This window comes from Theropithecus gelada, chromosome 9 (genome assembly GCF_003255815.1).
Source record: "Theropithecus gelada isolate Dixy chromosome 9, Tgel_1.0, whole genome shotgun sequence".
Taxonomy (NCBI): domain Eukaryota; kingdom Metazoa; phylum Chordata; class Mammalia; order Primates; family Cercopithecidae; genus Theropithecus; species Theropithecus gelada.
Window position 1 is genome coordinate 5,830,143 of NC_037677.1, and position 16,182 is coordinate 5,846,324.

At 46.3% G+C, this 16,182-nt stretch overlaps 1 protein-coding gene across 1 annotated transcript in view; it reads left to right on the forward strand.

Moving 5' to 3' along the window:
- The window catches only part of FBH1 (F-box DNA helicase 1), a 46,001-nt gene extending 31,084 nt beyond the window's left edge, over positions 1-14,917 (forward strand). The window contains 6 exon segments of the mRNA XM_025395864.1: positions 932-1,007; positions 1,620-1,817; positions 2,653-2,778; positions 4,743-4,849; positions 13,785-13,916; positions 14,437-14,917. Of these exon segments, the coding sequence (XP_025251649.1) occupies positions 932-1,007; positions 1,620-1,817; positions 2,653-2,778; positions 4,743-4,849; positions 13,785-13,916; positions 14,437-14,607 (810 nt within the window). The 3' untranslated portion in view covers positions 14,608-14,917.
- Positions 14,918-16,182: the final 1,265 nt, after the last annotated feature.

Here is a 16,182-nt window from a genome sequence, read left to right on the forward strand (position 1 = left end):
GTCCCTCCCTAAAAGATGTCAAGCCCTTGGAGTGTGAGGCCCTGGTCGTATCTGTCTTCTGTGTGGGGCCTGGTGCTGTGTGAGTGCCAGAGCCCAGCCAGTGCTTAGCGTAGATCTGGGCTAAACAGGGCACAGTCAGGCTGTCTCCTCCAGGAGCTGACCTGTTAAAATGTAGAAGAATCTGGACCTAGAGACATTCTGTAGTTTCTTTTTTTTTTTGAGACAGAGTCTTGCTCTGTCACCCAGGCTGGAGTGCGATGGCGGGATCTCGGTTCGCTGTAACCTCCACCTCCCAGTTCGAGAGATTCTCGTGCCTTGGCCTCCTGACTAGCTAAGACTATAGGTGTCTGCCACCACACCGGCTAGTTTTTGTATTTTTGGTAGAGACGGGTTTCACTATGTTGGCCAGGCTGGTCTTGAACTCCTGGCCTCAAGTAATCCACCCACCTCAGCCTCCCAAAATGCGGGGATTACAGGTGTGAGCCACCGTGCCCAGCCTGTAGTTCTTTTCTCACAAGAAACAGTGGTAAATGTGCATGCCAAGCACTTTGTGTTCAGGCACCGTTTGTATTCTTTAGAATCGTCTCAGGTTCCTGGAAGGTGCTTAACTTGCCTTTTTATTGATGCGAAAGCAGCGTGCAGCTATAGATCTTGCCTTTTTAAAAAGAGTAGGAAGAGTTTGAGGTAGCAGCGGTATCTTAGAATGTGGTCCCTGGGAGTGTTCAGGCCACGTGGCAGCCTCGCACTTTCTGCTTCATGAAGTTTCCTGCTTGCTGCCTGTGCTTTGGGTGTAACTCAAGATCCATTTCCAAGAAACCATCTCATTTCAAAACCCCATCCCTGTATTTGCTTTATTTTGTTTTGTTAAAGCAACAACAAGCAAAACAAAACACAACAAAAAAACAAAAATCCCACCAAAAAACTTTTTCAGGGGATTAAATCATTTGGATTGGACAGAATCATTGATATTTGGATCCTTCTTCAGCCAGAGGAAGAACGGAGGAAACGTGAGTACCCACCTGGCCTTGGTGCATTGGAAGGAAGCACCCAAGGGACAGGGACAAGAAAGAAGCAGGCCCGGTCTGAGTCAGGGACTCATTTCCCTCCAGAGAAGGGAGAGCTAGAGCTCTCTTCCCATGAAGAGGGGGGTGCCTCAGGCCTCCTGTTTTCATAGGTACTGACAGACTTTTCCAGATCCTCCCCACAGGAGCCTCAGTCTCTTTCCAACACTGGTCCCATAGGCTGTCTTCCCCTGCACCTTTCTGTCTGCCTGGGCCGCTTTATACGTTGTACACTTCCACGTGGGCCCCAAGTGATAGTGTCAGACATTTCTATAGCGCTTTTCTTTTCCTGTTGACTGCGCTATTTCAAATCCCTGTGAAGTAGGTGAGGATCTTGAGCCTAGGGTTTTGCTCCTCAGTCGGAGACGGAGAGGCCACCGCACTGCACTGACTTGCCCAGGGACACACAGCGAGTTAGTGATGCAGTCAGGCCTGGAACCTGGGTCTCCCCACTTTAAGACCGTCCGCTCTTGTGCGGCTGCTTAGGAACGTGCAGCACCTGCCACCATCTGTGAGTGGAGCTTGTGTCACCTTAACCTGTGCGTGTGTTCTCCTTAGAAAACCTCGTCATTAAAGACAGATTTATCAGAAGATGGGTGCACAAAGAAGGCTTTAGTGGCTTCAAGAGGTATGTGACCGCTGCGGAGGACAAGGAGCTTGAAGCCAAGATCGCAGTTGTTGAAAAGTATAACATCAGGATTCCAGAGCTGGTACAAAGGATAGAAAAATGCCATATAGAAGATTTGGACTTTGCAGGTAAGGGAAACAGTTGGTTTTTACCTTCCCCCTAGGAGGAGGAACAGATGGTCTGCTGCTGTTTTTTTTGTTTTGAGACAGAGTCTTGCTCTGTTGCCCAGGCTGGAGTGCAATGGCGTGATCTTGGCTCACTGCAGTGTCCCCCTCCTGGGTTCAAGCAATTCTCTTGCCTCAGCCTCCTGAGGAGCTGGGACTACAGGTGCCCGCCACCACGCCTGGCTAGTTTTTGTATTTTTAGTAGAGATGGAGTCTCGCCATGTTGGCCAGGCTGGTCTCGAACTCCCAACCTCAGGTAATCCACCTCGACCTCCCAAAGTGCTGGAATTACAGATGTGAGCCACCGCGCCTGGCCTCTTCTGCTGTTTCTTCCCTGTGTGAAATATCTTTGAGCAAAGATGGCTTTATTGCTTAAGGGAGAGGGGAGCAGGGTTCTGGTTCTTCCTCAGGGGCTCTTTGTTTCTGTTCTACTTTCAAGCCCGTAGAATGGGATTTTCTAGTCCCAGGTCTGCCACGTGTAATGTCAGGCAAGCCGTGCAGCCCTTTTCTGGGCTCTGTCCCTTCATGTGTTAGATCCAGAGGGTGGGTAGAGCCACTCTGGCCTCTGGGATGTGATTCTGAGAGGCACTAACTCCTGCAACTAATTTTCAACTTCTCTCCTCGTCTTTTTCTTTTTTCTGTTCCCGACAGTTGTTTCCTCTTTCCCCCTTTTCCCACAAAACTGCACTTAGGCAAGAACTGTTCGAGTTCAGAGTCAAGTGGGAAGCATGTATGTTTTTGTCATCTCGTTTCTTTGCCTTTGAAGCCCCGTCTAACGTGTGCTGTGTTTTTATCCTAGAGTACATTCTGGGCACTGTGCACAAAGCCAAAGGCCTGGAGTTTGACACTGTGCATGTTTTGGATGATTTTGTGAAAGTGCCTTGTGCCCGGCATAACCTGCCCCAGCTTCCCCACTTCAGAGTTGGTAAGAGGTGGCCGGGTAGTGTCAGGTGCTGTTGTAGTGAGTGGTGACTGAATTGTTCCTTTTCACTGCCTTGTTGTTTGTTGGATGCTGTGGCCTCCTGGTAGGGCATTTCTGGAAAAACAAAACCACAAAACACCTCCTAGTCTTAAACTTTTGATTCTTATACTGTGGTTTTTTAAAAAACAAAACTTCCCCAAGGCGCACCCCTCTGGGGGCTGCGTGTGGGGTGATGATGTTTGTGGTGGCCCTGTGAGCCCCGCGCGCTGCTCTCGGCTCCACCTGTGAGCCCCGCGTTGCTCTCAGCTCCAGGTTTTTCATCATCAGGCTTTGAGTCTCCAGCCTCATGAAAGCTTTAAGGTATAGTTTACTTGCTTACCAAGTAATTCCTTTAATTAATTCCTCTTCATTTATTAAAGAGATAAGAAAGTCACAAAAGGAGAAGTAGTAAGCATTCTGTATCATTTGTCTGTTTTTTTTTTTTTGTTTTTTGTTTTTTTGGTACAGACGGGGGTCTCACTATGTTGCTCAGGCTGGTCTCAAACTCCTGGGCTCAAGCAATCCTCCCACATCAGCCTCCCAAAGTGTTGGGATTGCAGGCGTGAGCCACCACAGACATTTGTCTGCCTTGTTGTTGTTGTTGCTATTGTTGTTGTTATTATTATTATTATTTTGAGATGGAGTCTCACTCTGTCACCCAGGCTGAAGCGCAGTGGTGCGATCTCAGCTCACTGCAATCTCCACCTTCCGGGTTCAAGCGATTCTCCTGCCTCAGAGTAGTTGGGACTACAGGCGCGCGCCACCATGCCCGGCTAATTTTTGTTTTTTAGTAGAGACGGGGTTTCGCCATGTTGGCCAGGCTGGTCTCGATCTCCTGACCTCAGGTGATCCACCCGCCTCGGCCTCCCAAAGTGCTGGGATTATAGGTGTGAGCCACCGTGCCTGGCCTCGTCTGCTTTGTAATAAATTTGTACTCAAAGCTGCTTTGTAATAAATTTGTACTCTGAGCATCAGTGCTGTTGCTTTGATATTAAATCTTAGAATAAAACCGTTTGAAATTTATGTACAAACAAACAAAGCTGTCTGTTAACTGTAGGTTGGAAATTTGGGGCCTAGCACACATTGGCATGCTGAAAATGGAAACCACAGCATTCGTGACTGCTGGCGAATATAGAACATGATTTGGAGTGGAGAGAGGAAGGGAGGCGGCCATGGAGAAGTTTACTATAGTACCACCTTTTTCGCCCTTCTGGTTTACATGTTTACAAATGTAATTTTTTGGGGAGCATGTAATTTACATGCCACACAACCCACCCATCCAAAGTGTACAATTCTGCAGCTTTTTGCACGCCGTTGGGTCTGCTGCTCTTTGTTGAGTTCCTGCCATTGTGTGGTGAATCGAGATGGGAGATGAGAGGTGCGGTTGGGCAGCACAGACACACAGCACACAGCACACCTGTGTGTCTTCCTTGTTGTCCCGTGACAGTGTCAGGCATTTCCAATGGGAGTCTGGCAGTCCAGAGGCAGTGTAAGGAAATGGAAAGAGACAAGCAGACTCGGTCCAGCTCCCAGGCCCTTGATTAGCCAAGGCCTTGTTTGTAGGAGTGACTTAACCTGTCTAAGCCTCGGTTTCCCCAGCTGTCTCATGGGCTTTTTGTGAGAACTGGCATAATGACTGTAAACAGCCATCTGGCACATTGCGGGTGTCGAATAACCAATTAACACATTCCCAGGATTTACGTAGCAGGACTAAATAAAACCCAGTATTTTGTGCCACTAGTCTGCTGGGATTTGGTTTGTTTTTGGAACTGGCATTTGTAGGAAAATTTTGTATTTACAGCCAACAAATGTTGAGTGGTTTTCTGCAGGGAATGGATGGGGGCTAGTAAACATTTAGATGAGACATAAGGTTTTGTAAGCTTTTGTAAGGCTTTTTAGTTGAATTTTTTCCCCTTTACTTTGTTTAGAGTCATTTTCTGAGGATGAATGGAATTTACTGTATGTTGCAGTAACTCGAGCCAAGAAGCGTCTCATCATGACCAAATCATTGGAAAACATTTTGACTTTGGCTGGGGTAAGCGGAACGGGCAGCATGAGCTAACTCGATGCCATTGAATGTTATTTAGTCTGCATGAGGGGCTGACCTGGAGCCTTCAGAGGCCTTCGGATCAGGATCCTGGGTTGGAAGAGAAACGCTGCTTGCATGTGCAAAGGCCGATGACCAGTATAAGAAGTGTTCTAACCAAGGAGACAAAAATGTGGTTCTTTTGTAAGTCATTTCCTAATTCAGTTTAAAAAGCTCTGTTTAAGATACCAGCAGTGGGCCAGGCACGGTGGCTCACGCCTGTAATCCCAGCACTTTGAGAGGCTGAGGCGGGCGGATCACTTGAGGTCAGGGGTTTGAGACCAGCCTGGCCAACATGGTGAAACCCCATCTCTACTAAAAATACAAAAATTAGCCAGGTGTGGTGGCATGCATCTGTAATTCCAGCTACTCGGGAGGCTGAGGCAGGAGAATCACTTGAACCTGGGAGGCAGAGGTTGCAGGGAGCCAAGATGGCATCACTGCATTCTAACCTGGGCAACAGAGTGAGACTCTGTCTCAAAAAAAAGATACCGGCAGTGGTCATGTATTTCTTAATTTCTCCCTTACTCAATTAGTTCTTTTTTTTTTTTTTTTTTTGGTCTGAGACAGGATCTCACTGTGTCACCCAGGCTGGAGTGCAGTGGCACAGTCATCACTCACTGTAACCTCCTCAAACTCCTGGGCTTAAGTGATTATCTTACCTCAGCCTCCTGAGTAACTGGGACTACAGGCGCATGCCACCACACCTGACTAGTTTTTAATTTTTTTTTCTAGAGATGGGTTCTTGCTGTATTGCCCAGGTTGATCTCGAACTCCTGGCTAAAGTGATCCTCCTGCCTCAGCCTCCCAAAGTGCTGGAGTTACAGGTGTTAGCCACCTTGCTTGGCCCCTATACTCAATATTCATAGGGAAAAAATGCCAGGAAGGTTTTGTGCACCCAGCCTTCCTCCCTCTCACTCTTTAGTCCGTTTTGAAATGGCATCTGCTGCTGCGACCAATAGACATTTCAGAAGAACACATCCTTGCCGGGGAGAGTAAGTGTTCAGGTACCTGGCCTTTGTCACAGACATGTGGAAAAGTGAGCTGGTCAGCACTCACTCTTTACCCTTCCCACACACCACCTTCTCACACTCTACTTATTTTTATCTCTTGTTCTGCCTAAACAGCTGGAGTATAAACCATTTAGTCTTTTCAACCCGTCAGAAACTAGAACAGAAATTTGAGCTAATGGTTACTACTTAGTCCATCTCTCCCTGAACCCAAGATATTTAAGCCTGAAACCTAAAACTTAAGTGTAAAAGTTAATATAAATACTCTTTCTTGCTTAGCTGTCTCCAAAACAAAGATTGTGTGTAGCAGGATGGTTTATTCTCAGTTCCATATTGCCTACTGTCATGGGGTGAGCGATGCCGTACTGCCGTACGTGCTCTGGGGTTGAACCACAGGGTGCAGGCAGGGTGGGTGGTCACCACTTTTGAGTAAATGATATTCAACTCTCAGAGGTATTAAGTGTAGTAGATCCCTGATGCTCATAATGGAATATTTATCGAGGGCCTAACACTTGCCAAGCACCTTTCTGGGTACTGGGGCATAACAGTGGGCAGGGAAATTCCTGCCCTCATAGAGCCCATCCAGGTGGGGAGACGGACAAGAAAGTGAACAAATAGGATTTCTCTTCACATTTTTGAGGAAGATAATATCAAAACTTAAAAGGGAGAAGCTTTGCAAATAAATACTCTACAATGACTCATCAGAGGGCAAAAGCTTCTTGCATAAAACTGATTAGCTTGCATATTTATCACATTTTTTGTGTCTCCTTTGTCATTTTTCCTCCAGGCCTCTGTTAGGTAGACTGACTTGGCCATAGGAATGTTTCCAGAATTTGAAATCTGATGCATTTTTCCCAAAGCAACTTTTTACCTGGGCTTCACTGAGTGCAACAGCTTAAGTGTCAGAGCTTAGAACTGAAGCCCTTTTTCTTTGGTTGCATCTTTACTGGCACATGGATCGTCTTTTCTGCAAAGGGCCAGGCAGCAAAGATTTCAGGCTGTGTAAGTCACATGATCTCTGTTGCAGCTACCCAGCCCCGCTGCTGTAATGCGAGAGTCCCTGTTGACAGTACATTAGCGAACAAGTGTGGCTGTGTTCCAATAAAATGGATTCACAGAAACGGGCATTGTCTGGATGTGGCCCATGTGTACTTTGCTGACCTCTGGTTTAAAGAAAAGTGTGACCTTAAAAAATCTCTAAACCAGTATCCCCAGGAGTTAAGCATAATAAATCATTATGTACAAATGAACTCTACCTATACAAACATTTTTGCATAAACTTTGATTTATAAGTGCTTTTTTAGACCCTCTAGTATGGTTTTCTCATGGAAGTCGTGTTACAGAAGTGGTCAGGCCTGTAACAAAACCACGTTGTCAATTGGTAGAAATGTGCGGGGTATTACCGAGCAGTGATACCATCTCACAAACATGGGCTACACGGGACTTTTCATTTTTGCTTATGAAAATTTTAAGACATTAAAAAGTAAAGAAAGCAACACACTGAACACTCATATACAAATACTCATGTACATATACCTATAGGTACACATCTCCAAGAAATAGGTACTTTTTTTTTCCATAACTACCATGCCATTTTCATATTTTATATTATAATATGTGGCCTCTCCTACCCAATCCATACTTATGCTTTTATGATTGTCTCAGAAATGCTTTTTTACAGTTGATTTGTTAAGTCAGAGTCCAAACCAACATTTGATTGCTTGTCTCTTAAGTTACTTAATAGAGAGCTGTGCAGGACTCCCTCCCCACTTCTCCCATGCTCTTGTCTCATTGCAGAAACTGGCTTATTCATCCTATAGAGCGTTCCCATTCTTAGTTTGCTTCCTGGCGTGGTTGTGTAACTTGTTCTGCCATTGCCTGTCCTGGCTTTCCAGTAACTGGAAGTTAGCTGTAGAGGCTTGATTAGATTCAAGCCTGCGTCTCTGGCAGGCTTACCCCATGGGAGGCCGGAGCGGGCTGTGTGCTTTGCCACATAAGGAGGCTCACGGGAGTGGGTTGGTTTTTCACTGTTAGTGATGCTGATTGCTCATCTTTTGAAGAGGCACAGCTAGGAAATGTGTCTTTTTGAAAAGAAAGAAAAAAACCAGTGATTCATACTGATAATTCCAATCCCAGTTTTTAAACTTTATTTGTTTGAAAGAGACAGGGCCTTACTCTGTTGCCCAGGCTTTAGTGCAGTGGCACGATCATGGCTCACTACAGCCTCAACCTCCTGGGCTTAGGCGCAGTCCTCCCACCTCAGCCTCCCAAGTAGCTGGGAACACAGACGTGCACCATCATACCTGGCTGGTGTTTGTTTGTTTGTTTGTTCTTTTGTTTTGTAGAGACAGTGTCTCACTATGTTGCCCAGACTGGTCTTGAACTCCTGGGCTTAAGTGATCCTCCCGCCTCAGCCTCCCAAAGTTCTGGGATTACAGGTGTGACACCAGGCAAATTTCAATATTTTGTTGTTAAATATAACACAAATATAAAAAACAGCATAATGCAGTTTAAAATGATGATGTTGCGAGCATCCACCAGATGAGAAGATGGGATCTGCCAGCCATCACAGAGCTGTCCTGGTGGCCCCTGGCCATCGTAGCACCCCCCCACCGCCCCCGCTTTCTGAGGGTAACTGCCATCTCAACAGATAGGCACTACCTTGCTTTGTTGCACAGCTGCGCCTTTGTTATTTATTTTTTAACCAGGTATGCACTGCCATCAGTAAGTGCTGAAAAATGATACTTTTTACACATGTTCTCTTCATTCTCCTGGGTTTCAAAAACTGCACTGTATCTGCATTATCAGAGGCTTTAGCCCTTCACACGTTCAGCCCTCATGAATTGTGTTCCATAATCTAGTTCACATTTAACACAAAAGGAATTTTACTTTTCTTACACTTGAATCTTTTCTCATATACTGAAATCTTGGTTCCTAACAGTATTTATTAATTACTTATTGATACTATTCCATGTATTTAAAAATAATCTTCAAAATAATGCTGGTATTAATGGAATACTGACTGGACTTGAAGATTTCCTAACAGCTCCATTTCTCCATTAATGATTTATTTATCATGTTCTGAAGCTACTTAAAGTAAGTCCTTTTTGCTTTTGTGGTTTTATTACCAACTTAATTTGCAGTTAGAAATGTATTTTATTTATAATAGCTACAGAGATTGCTTTGCTTCTTTTTGATTTAATGGTCTTTTTTGATGTGTAAGGCCTGTTAATGTTTTCAAAGTCAAAACCTTGTGCCTGAGCATGGTGGCTCACTCCTGTAATCCCAGCACTTTGCAGGGCTGAGGCAGGCAGATCACTTGAAATCAGGAGTTAGAGATCAGCCTGGCCAACATGGCAAAACCCTGTCTCTACCAAAAAATACAGAAAAATTAGCTAGTCGTGGTGGTGCACACCTGTAGCCCCAGCTACTTGGGAGGCTGAGGTGGGAGAATTGCTTGAACCCGGGAGGCAGAGATTGCAGCGAGCTGAGATTGTGCCACTGCACTCCAGCCTAGGTTACAGAGTGAGACCCTGTATCAAAAAACAAAAACAAAAAACAAAACAAAACAAAGTCAAAACTTTGTGCTGAGAGAAGTCTCATTACCCCCTCTTCACTTCAGACTGTTCTCTGCCTCCACCATTGGTAGTTATTTTCAACAATTAGCGATTAATCCTTCAGTGTTTCTTTATGCAAGTATTACCAAATTCGTAGGTATTTTCGTATTCTCCTTTTCCACAAAAGGTAGCATTTCAGATACACTGTTGTGTACTTTGCTTTGTCACTTAGAAGCACTCATGGGAATCACTCTTTTATTTATTTTTTACTCTTTTATTTTTTGGCCTTTTATTCTTTTATTTATTGTCCTACCCAAATCAAGAAATCCCTCTTTATCAGCTCACAGAGCTCTCTCGCCCTTTCGTCAGCTGCGTAGTGTTCTGTGTTGATGCACCGTGATTTATGCCATCCTCGCTCATGGACATGGTCACTTCCAGCCTTTTGCTTTCATTAATAATGTCGCATTGCATAATCTTATGCACAGGTCATTTATGTTTTTGCCAGTGCATCTTCAGCATGCATTTCTAGAAGCGGAATTGCTGGATAAAGATAAATGCAAGTGTGACTTTTCAGTTGTTTTGTTTTTGTTTTGTTTTGTTTTTGAGACAAGGTCTGGCTCTGTCACTCAGGCTGGAGTATGGCGGCACAATCTTGGCTCACTGCAACCTCCGCCTCCCAGGCTCAAGCCATCCTCCCACCTCAGCCTCCCGAGCAGCTGGGACTACAGGCATGTGTCACCACACCTGGCTAATTCTGTATTTTTTTGTAGAGACAGGGTTTTGCCTGTTGCCTAGGCTGGTCTTGAACTCATGAGCTCAAGTGATCCGCCCTGCCTCGGCCTCCCAAAGTGCTAGGATTACAGGGATGAGCCACTGCACCTGGCCAAGTGTGACTTTTCTAGATACGGCCAATTTCTTCATGGAGATTGTTACCACTTTAGAGTTCCACCAGTTGTATGCATAAGAGTGAAATAGGCCCAGTGCAGTAGCTCACACCTGTAATCCCAGCACTTTGGGATGCTTAGTAGGGCGGATCACTTGATGTCAGGAGTTCAAGACTAGCCTGACCAACATGGTGAAACCCTGTCTCTACTAAAAATACAAAAATTAGCTGGGCGTAGTGGCGTATGCCTGTAATCCCAGCTACTCAGGAGGGTGAGGCGGGAGAATCACTTGAACCGGGAGGCAGAGGTTGCAGTAGGCTGAGATCGTGCCACTGCACTTCAGTCTGGGCAACAAAGCGAGACTCTGTCTCAAAAAACAAAAACAAAAACAAAAAGCGAAGTAGACTTTTTAAAGCTAATTGGAAGGTTGTCAGTTGGTTGCTGCGTACATTTTGTTTTCCTCAGAGAAGAAAAGAATACAGAATCTAGAGAAATACTTCCGGGTTACTGAGACTGGGCTGGGCTGTCTGGCCTCAGGCGTCCTGCGAGGAAGTCGCAGAAAAACTGTTTATTTGTGGGAACAGATTTTTTAAGGCTTTAAGACCTTGTGAGAGGTGGATGCACTCTGCTTTTTTAAAAACAAGCAAACCAACAACAACAAAAAAAACAAGAGTCTCACTGTGTCGCCCAGGCTGGAGGGCAGTGGTATGATCTTGGCTCACTGCAACCTCTGCTTCCTGGGGTTCAAGTGGTTCTCCTGTCTCAGCCTCCCCAGTAACTGGTAGTACAGGTGTGCACCACCATACCTGGCTAATTTTTTTTTTGGTTTTTTTTTTTTTTTTTTGGTAGAGACGAAGTTTCACCATGTTGGCCAGGCTGGTCTCGAATTCCTGACTTAAAGTGATCCACCTGCCTTGGCCTCCCAAAGTGTTGGGATTACTGGCGTAAGCCACCATGTCTGGCCTTTTTTGTTGTTGTTGATCACAGCCTGTGAATAAATTTGGGGATATCCTGTTTCAGAAGTGTCGAATTCAGTCTGTCCAGGAGGGAAGGCCATGGGGATAATGAAGATCCCGAGTTGGGCAGTAGTTCAGGGGCTAGGAAAGCGTGTTGAAAATAGTGAAGCCGTGGGTGGGGGTGTTTTGGAGATAAAAAGCGAGCCATTGCTTCCTGTGCTGCCTAGAATGATGTCTCTTCATCTCCCAAGAACAGGGCAACCTTCTTTTTCTCTGACCCCTCCCCCTTAGAAAATACAGCTAATAGAATCACCAGAAGCCGTTTTGTTCATTTGTTTCTTTAAGTTTTGGGAAAGTGAAGGAAATTATTACATTGTTGAGGTGTTAAGTGACATGAAGTTATGTTTCAAAGACAGCTTTTTTTTTTTTTGTGACGGAGTCTCCCTCTGTAGCCCAGGCTAGAGTGCAATGGTGCCATCTTGCTCGGCTCACCACCTCCGGGCTCAAATGATTCTCAGGCCTCAGCCTCAGAGTAGCTGGGATTACAGGCGTGCACTACCATGCCTGGCTAATTTTTGTATTTTTAGTAGAGATGGGGTTTCACCCATATTGACCAGGCTGGTCTCAAACTTCTGACCTCAAGTGATCAGTTCGCCTTGGCCTCCCAAAGTGCTGAGATTATAGGCCTGAGCCACTACATCTGGCCAAAGACAGCTTCTTGGTCTCACAGAATCTTAGATTATTTTTGTTTGTTTGTTTGTTTAGATATAGGGTCTTGCTCTGTTGCCCAGGCTGGAGTGCGGTGGCACAGTCTCAGCTCACTGTAACCTCAGCCTTCCCAGAAGCTGAGACTACCGGTGTGCACCACTATGCCTAGCTAATTTTTGTATTTTTGGTAGAGACAGGGTTTTGCTGTATTGCCCAGGCTGATCTCGAACTCCTGGGCTCAAGCGATCCTCCCACCTCAGTCTCCCAAAGTGCTGGGACTACAGGTGTGACCCCTACCCCTTAAATTTATATAAATAAAAACAGTCAATCTAGTGGGTTATGAGAGGCTTAAAAAGAGTGAAATGGCATAAAATCTAAAGAAATCAGAGAACACTGCATGTTAGGTTAAATCATGTTTTGTGAAACTTTTCTTCCATATGTGTGGAATAGCATTATATGTGTATAGCATTATAATGGTAACTGCATCAAAAATGGTTTGAGAGCCCAGCCCTGGAGAAACTTCTGGAGTGGACAGGGAGTCGGGTACAAGGATGTTCATTGTTGCATTGTTGGAAATAGTTTGGAAACAACCGAGGTAACCACAGCGAGGGAATGGGTAAATAAAATACAAGAGAGTGCTGTGACTGAGTCTCCTACAGCATTTTAGAACAACTAGGTGAGGAGGAAGCCAGAAGTGTAACATTCATGTAAATAGACACCTGTAAAAGGAGACCTGTGTCCTTGGACATGTGTGTAAACAAGAAGCTATTTCACAGTGGGTTGGAGGCACCTCGCCAGGTTCATGGTCCTGGCTGTCCCTGGGGAAGGAAATGGAGATGACAGTCGAAGGGACTTCCGCAAAATCTGTGACTTCAGACATGATTTCACTTCGTCAGCTGTTAGTACTTGTTGGCCATAACTTGATTGTTTGCATGGTGGTTTTCGGTTCTTTTTCATACCTAGTAGGCAGGCCCTCTAAGAGTAAAGACCAAAGAAATCAAAATGTAGGACACAGATTGTAGAATAATTAGATCAATAGCCGGTTGTAATCCAGAAAATACGAAACTGTCCTTTGTTGGGCAGCAGGTGTGTGCGGTCCTGCTAGCGGATCAGCCGGTGATGTGGAGCCCCCATGGGGTAGCGGTGAAGCTGACAGTGCCCTGTCCTTGTGGTGTTTCCAGCCCGGGAGGTCACTGGCGCTTCCTCTGGGTGCTCCTTTCCTGCCAGGCATGAGTGCTTTGCATGCATTGAGGGGTGTCTTCTCCTCAGCAGCCACCTTTAGCTGGCACCGTGCCATCTGCATTTATGGATAAAGACAGGCTTAGCGAGGGTGTCATTTGCTCACTAGCACAGCCAGTACACGGGACGGTGGAAATGTGCAGGGATGTTTGGGGCAAGTTTTCTTCAGGTCCTCTGTGTTGCCTACCTGGGTTGTAATGTGAATATACAAATAATTTTCTAAAGATTGAGCTGGGGATGCCTTAGCATAAAATAAAATCCAGAAATATTCTGGAAATGTCATTACAGGCAATAGTTCTGCATGTTTATCCATTAAATATATATATATATTTAAAAAGCAATCAGACTGTCAGTTGGACTGTCGGTAGCTTTGGAGGCAGGGAAAAGTTAGAGAAACTAAGGGAGAACAGGGCAGTCAGTGTTTTTCTCTTTCTGGGACTTACAGCGCATCTGAAGGGTTCTCACCGTGTTTCCAGCAGACCGTAGCGGAGGTGTCGCCATGATTCTCTTTCTCACTCTTTCCTTCTCAGGAGTACTTCTTGCAAGCAGAGCTGACAAGCAACGTCTTAAAAACAGGCGTGGTGCGCTGCTGCGTGGGACAGTGCAACAATGCCATCCCTGTCGACACCGTCCTCACCATGAAGAAGCTGCCCATCACCTATGTATGTCTGCTGTCTGGAACTTAATTCAGCCATTTGCGTGTTTTGCTTGTGAGCTTTATGCTTCTCTGGGTTGTAGGTGGGGAGATAAGAGAGAGCTGTGTGATCCTTTATTAGGGGCTTTTCATACGAGAGGCACGAGAAGTGTGCGGTCGGCTGCGGGGTCAGAGGTCAGGGCACGTGATGCTGCCTGGCCGTGCTGAAGCCATAGGTCTGGGAGGCTGGGTTGTGACACACACTTAGAGGGAGAGCTGTTCCCCGGGGTCCCAACACAGCTTTTCTTGGTTGTTTATCTCAACTGGATAAATGGCTGTGTCTGCACTCAGGGAATTTGGGGGTGTCGAGGCCACCTAGATGGTGGTGCTGTGGGAGGTGTTACTCTGAGGGTGTGCACCCCTCTGAAAACATCAGAATTCAAATGCGTTGTCCCTGGGCAGCTGTGATGGTAACTCCATGCTTTTTGCTGGAAAATCCATGTTCTTTGGTGGTTCTCCTTAGCTCTCTTTCTTGTCCATCACCACAGAGCAACAGGAAGGAAAACAAGGGGGGCTACCTGTGCCACTCCTGCGCGGAGCAGCGCATCGGGCCCCTGGCGTTCCTGACGGCCTCCCCGGAGCAGGTGCGTGCTATGGAGCGCACCGTGGAGAACATCGTGCTGCCCCGGCACGAGGCTCTGCTCTTCCTCGTCTTCTGAGGCCAAGGCGCACGTTCTCCACAGTGCAGAGCAGCTGGCCGAGGACCCCGCGTGAAGAAAGCCAGCGAGGGGGCTCCCGCTCCCTGAGACTCTGGGTTCACCCACAGCACTTTCTGAGGAAGAGGACACCAGCCCAAGCTGGACCTGCCATTTCTCCACTCCCTACAGACAGCCAGTCTCCACTTGCCTCCGCTCCAGACGTATCTGGTCGGGGAAGTGGGGGATGTTCTTTTGATAAAAAAAAAAAACATTTTATGTATTTAAACTTTTATTACAAGATTTCAATTAAACAGGCACCATAGCACTGGCATACCGCTGTGTGATGACTGCATCAGCACTGTTATTCTGAGCCTTCTCTTTTTCCCGTTTACTGTTTCCTACAGCACTGTCACCGTTCACATGACACAGGAAGCAGAGTACGAGACGTGACGTCTTGGGTGGGAATTGGGGCATCAAAATTGAGACTTTGGCCGGGAGCAGTGGCTCACGCCTGTAGCCCCAGCCCTGAATCCAGCCAAGGCAGGAGGACTGCTGGAGCTCAAGGTTGAGGCTGCGAGCCGTGGTCACCTTACAGTTCACTGTACTCCAGCCTGGGTGGCAGAGCGAGACCCTGTCTCAAAATAATATAATAATAATAATAATAATAATTAATAATAATGTTTTAAGGAGGTCAGATAAATTACAAGGCTAACAGGATCATAATCTCAGCAAGAAATGACCCCAGATGGGCTGGACCACAGCACCGGTGGGGCCTGGTGAGGAGGGAACGGATGTGAGGATTGGTGGTTCTCAAAGTGTGGTTCCAGCAAGCAGCGGCAATATCGCCTGGGAACTTGTTAGAAATAAAAATGTCCAGTCCCCACATCAGGCCTGCAGGATCAGAAACTCCAGGGTTGAGGCCCAGCTGTTGGTACCTAACAAGCCTGACAAGTGGTGCTCATGCATGCTAAGTTTGGAAACTTCTGCTCTCGATGTTTAGAAGGTAGAATCGGTCGGATTTCTGGAGTACTGGGATCATGATAGGGACACTCTGTGGTAGAGGTTGTCTTCATTGAGACAGGGAAAATGGAAACTAAAGCAGGTTTGTGTAAACGCAGTGATGAGTTTGTTTTTCAGCATGTTGAGTGGAACCATCCAGGAGGCTGTGAACACATCTGTCATGCAGCAAAGGGTCTGGCTGGACCTGGGGACTTTAGAGTTGTCGGTGTGTGGGTGGTGGTGCAGTTTGAAGGGTTTCGCCGAGTTAATCCGGGAGAGGATAGAGAATGAGAAGAGCAGAGGTCTGAGAAGCAAAGCCGGCAGACACGAGGCTTGGGGTGAAGAGAGGAAGAGGGTTTAAGAAGAGCGACAGCTGATCCAGAGGAGCCTCATGGTGGAGCACCACTGAGCTCTGGAGAGGGGGAGTCCAGGAAAAGGGGATCTTCTGCATCCAGTGCAGTAAAGAGACCAAATAAACAAGGGTGGGCAGGTGTTTAACCGGCACTCTCAAGGTCAGTTGACATTAGCTGATCAGTTTCAGTGAGGGGAGAAGCCGACCACTGTGGCCTAAAAATGTGAGTGAAAAATTTGAGGGCT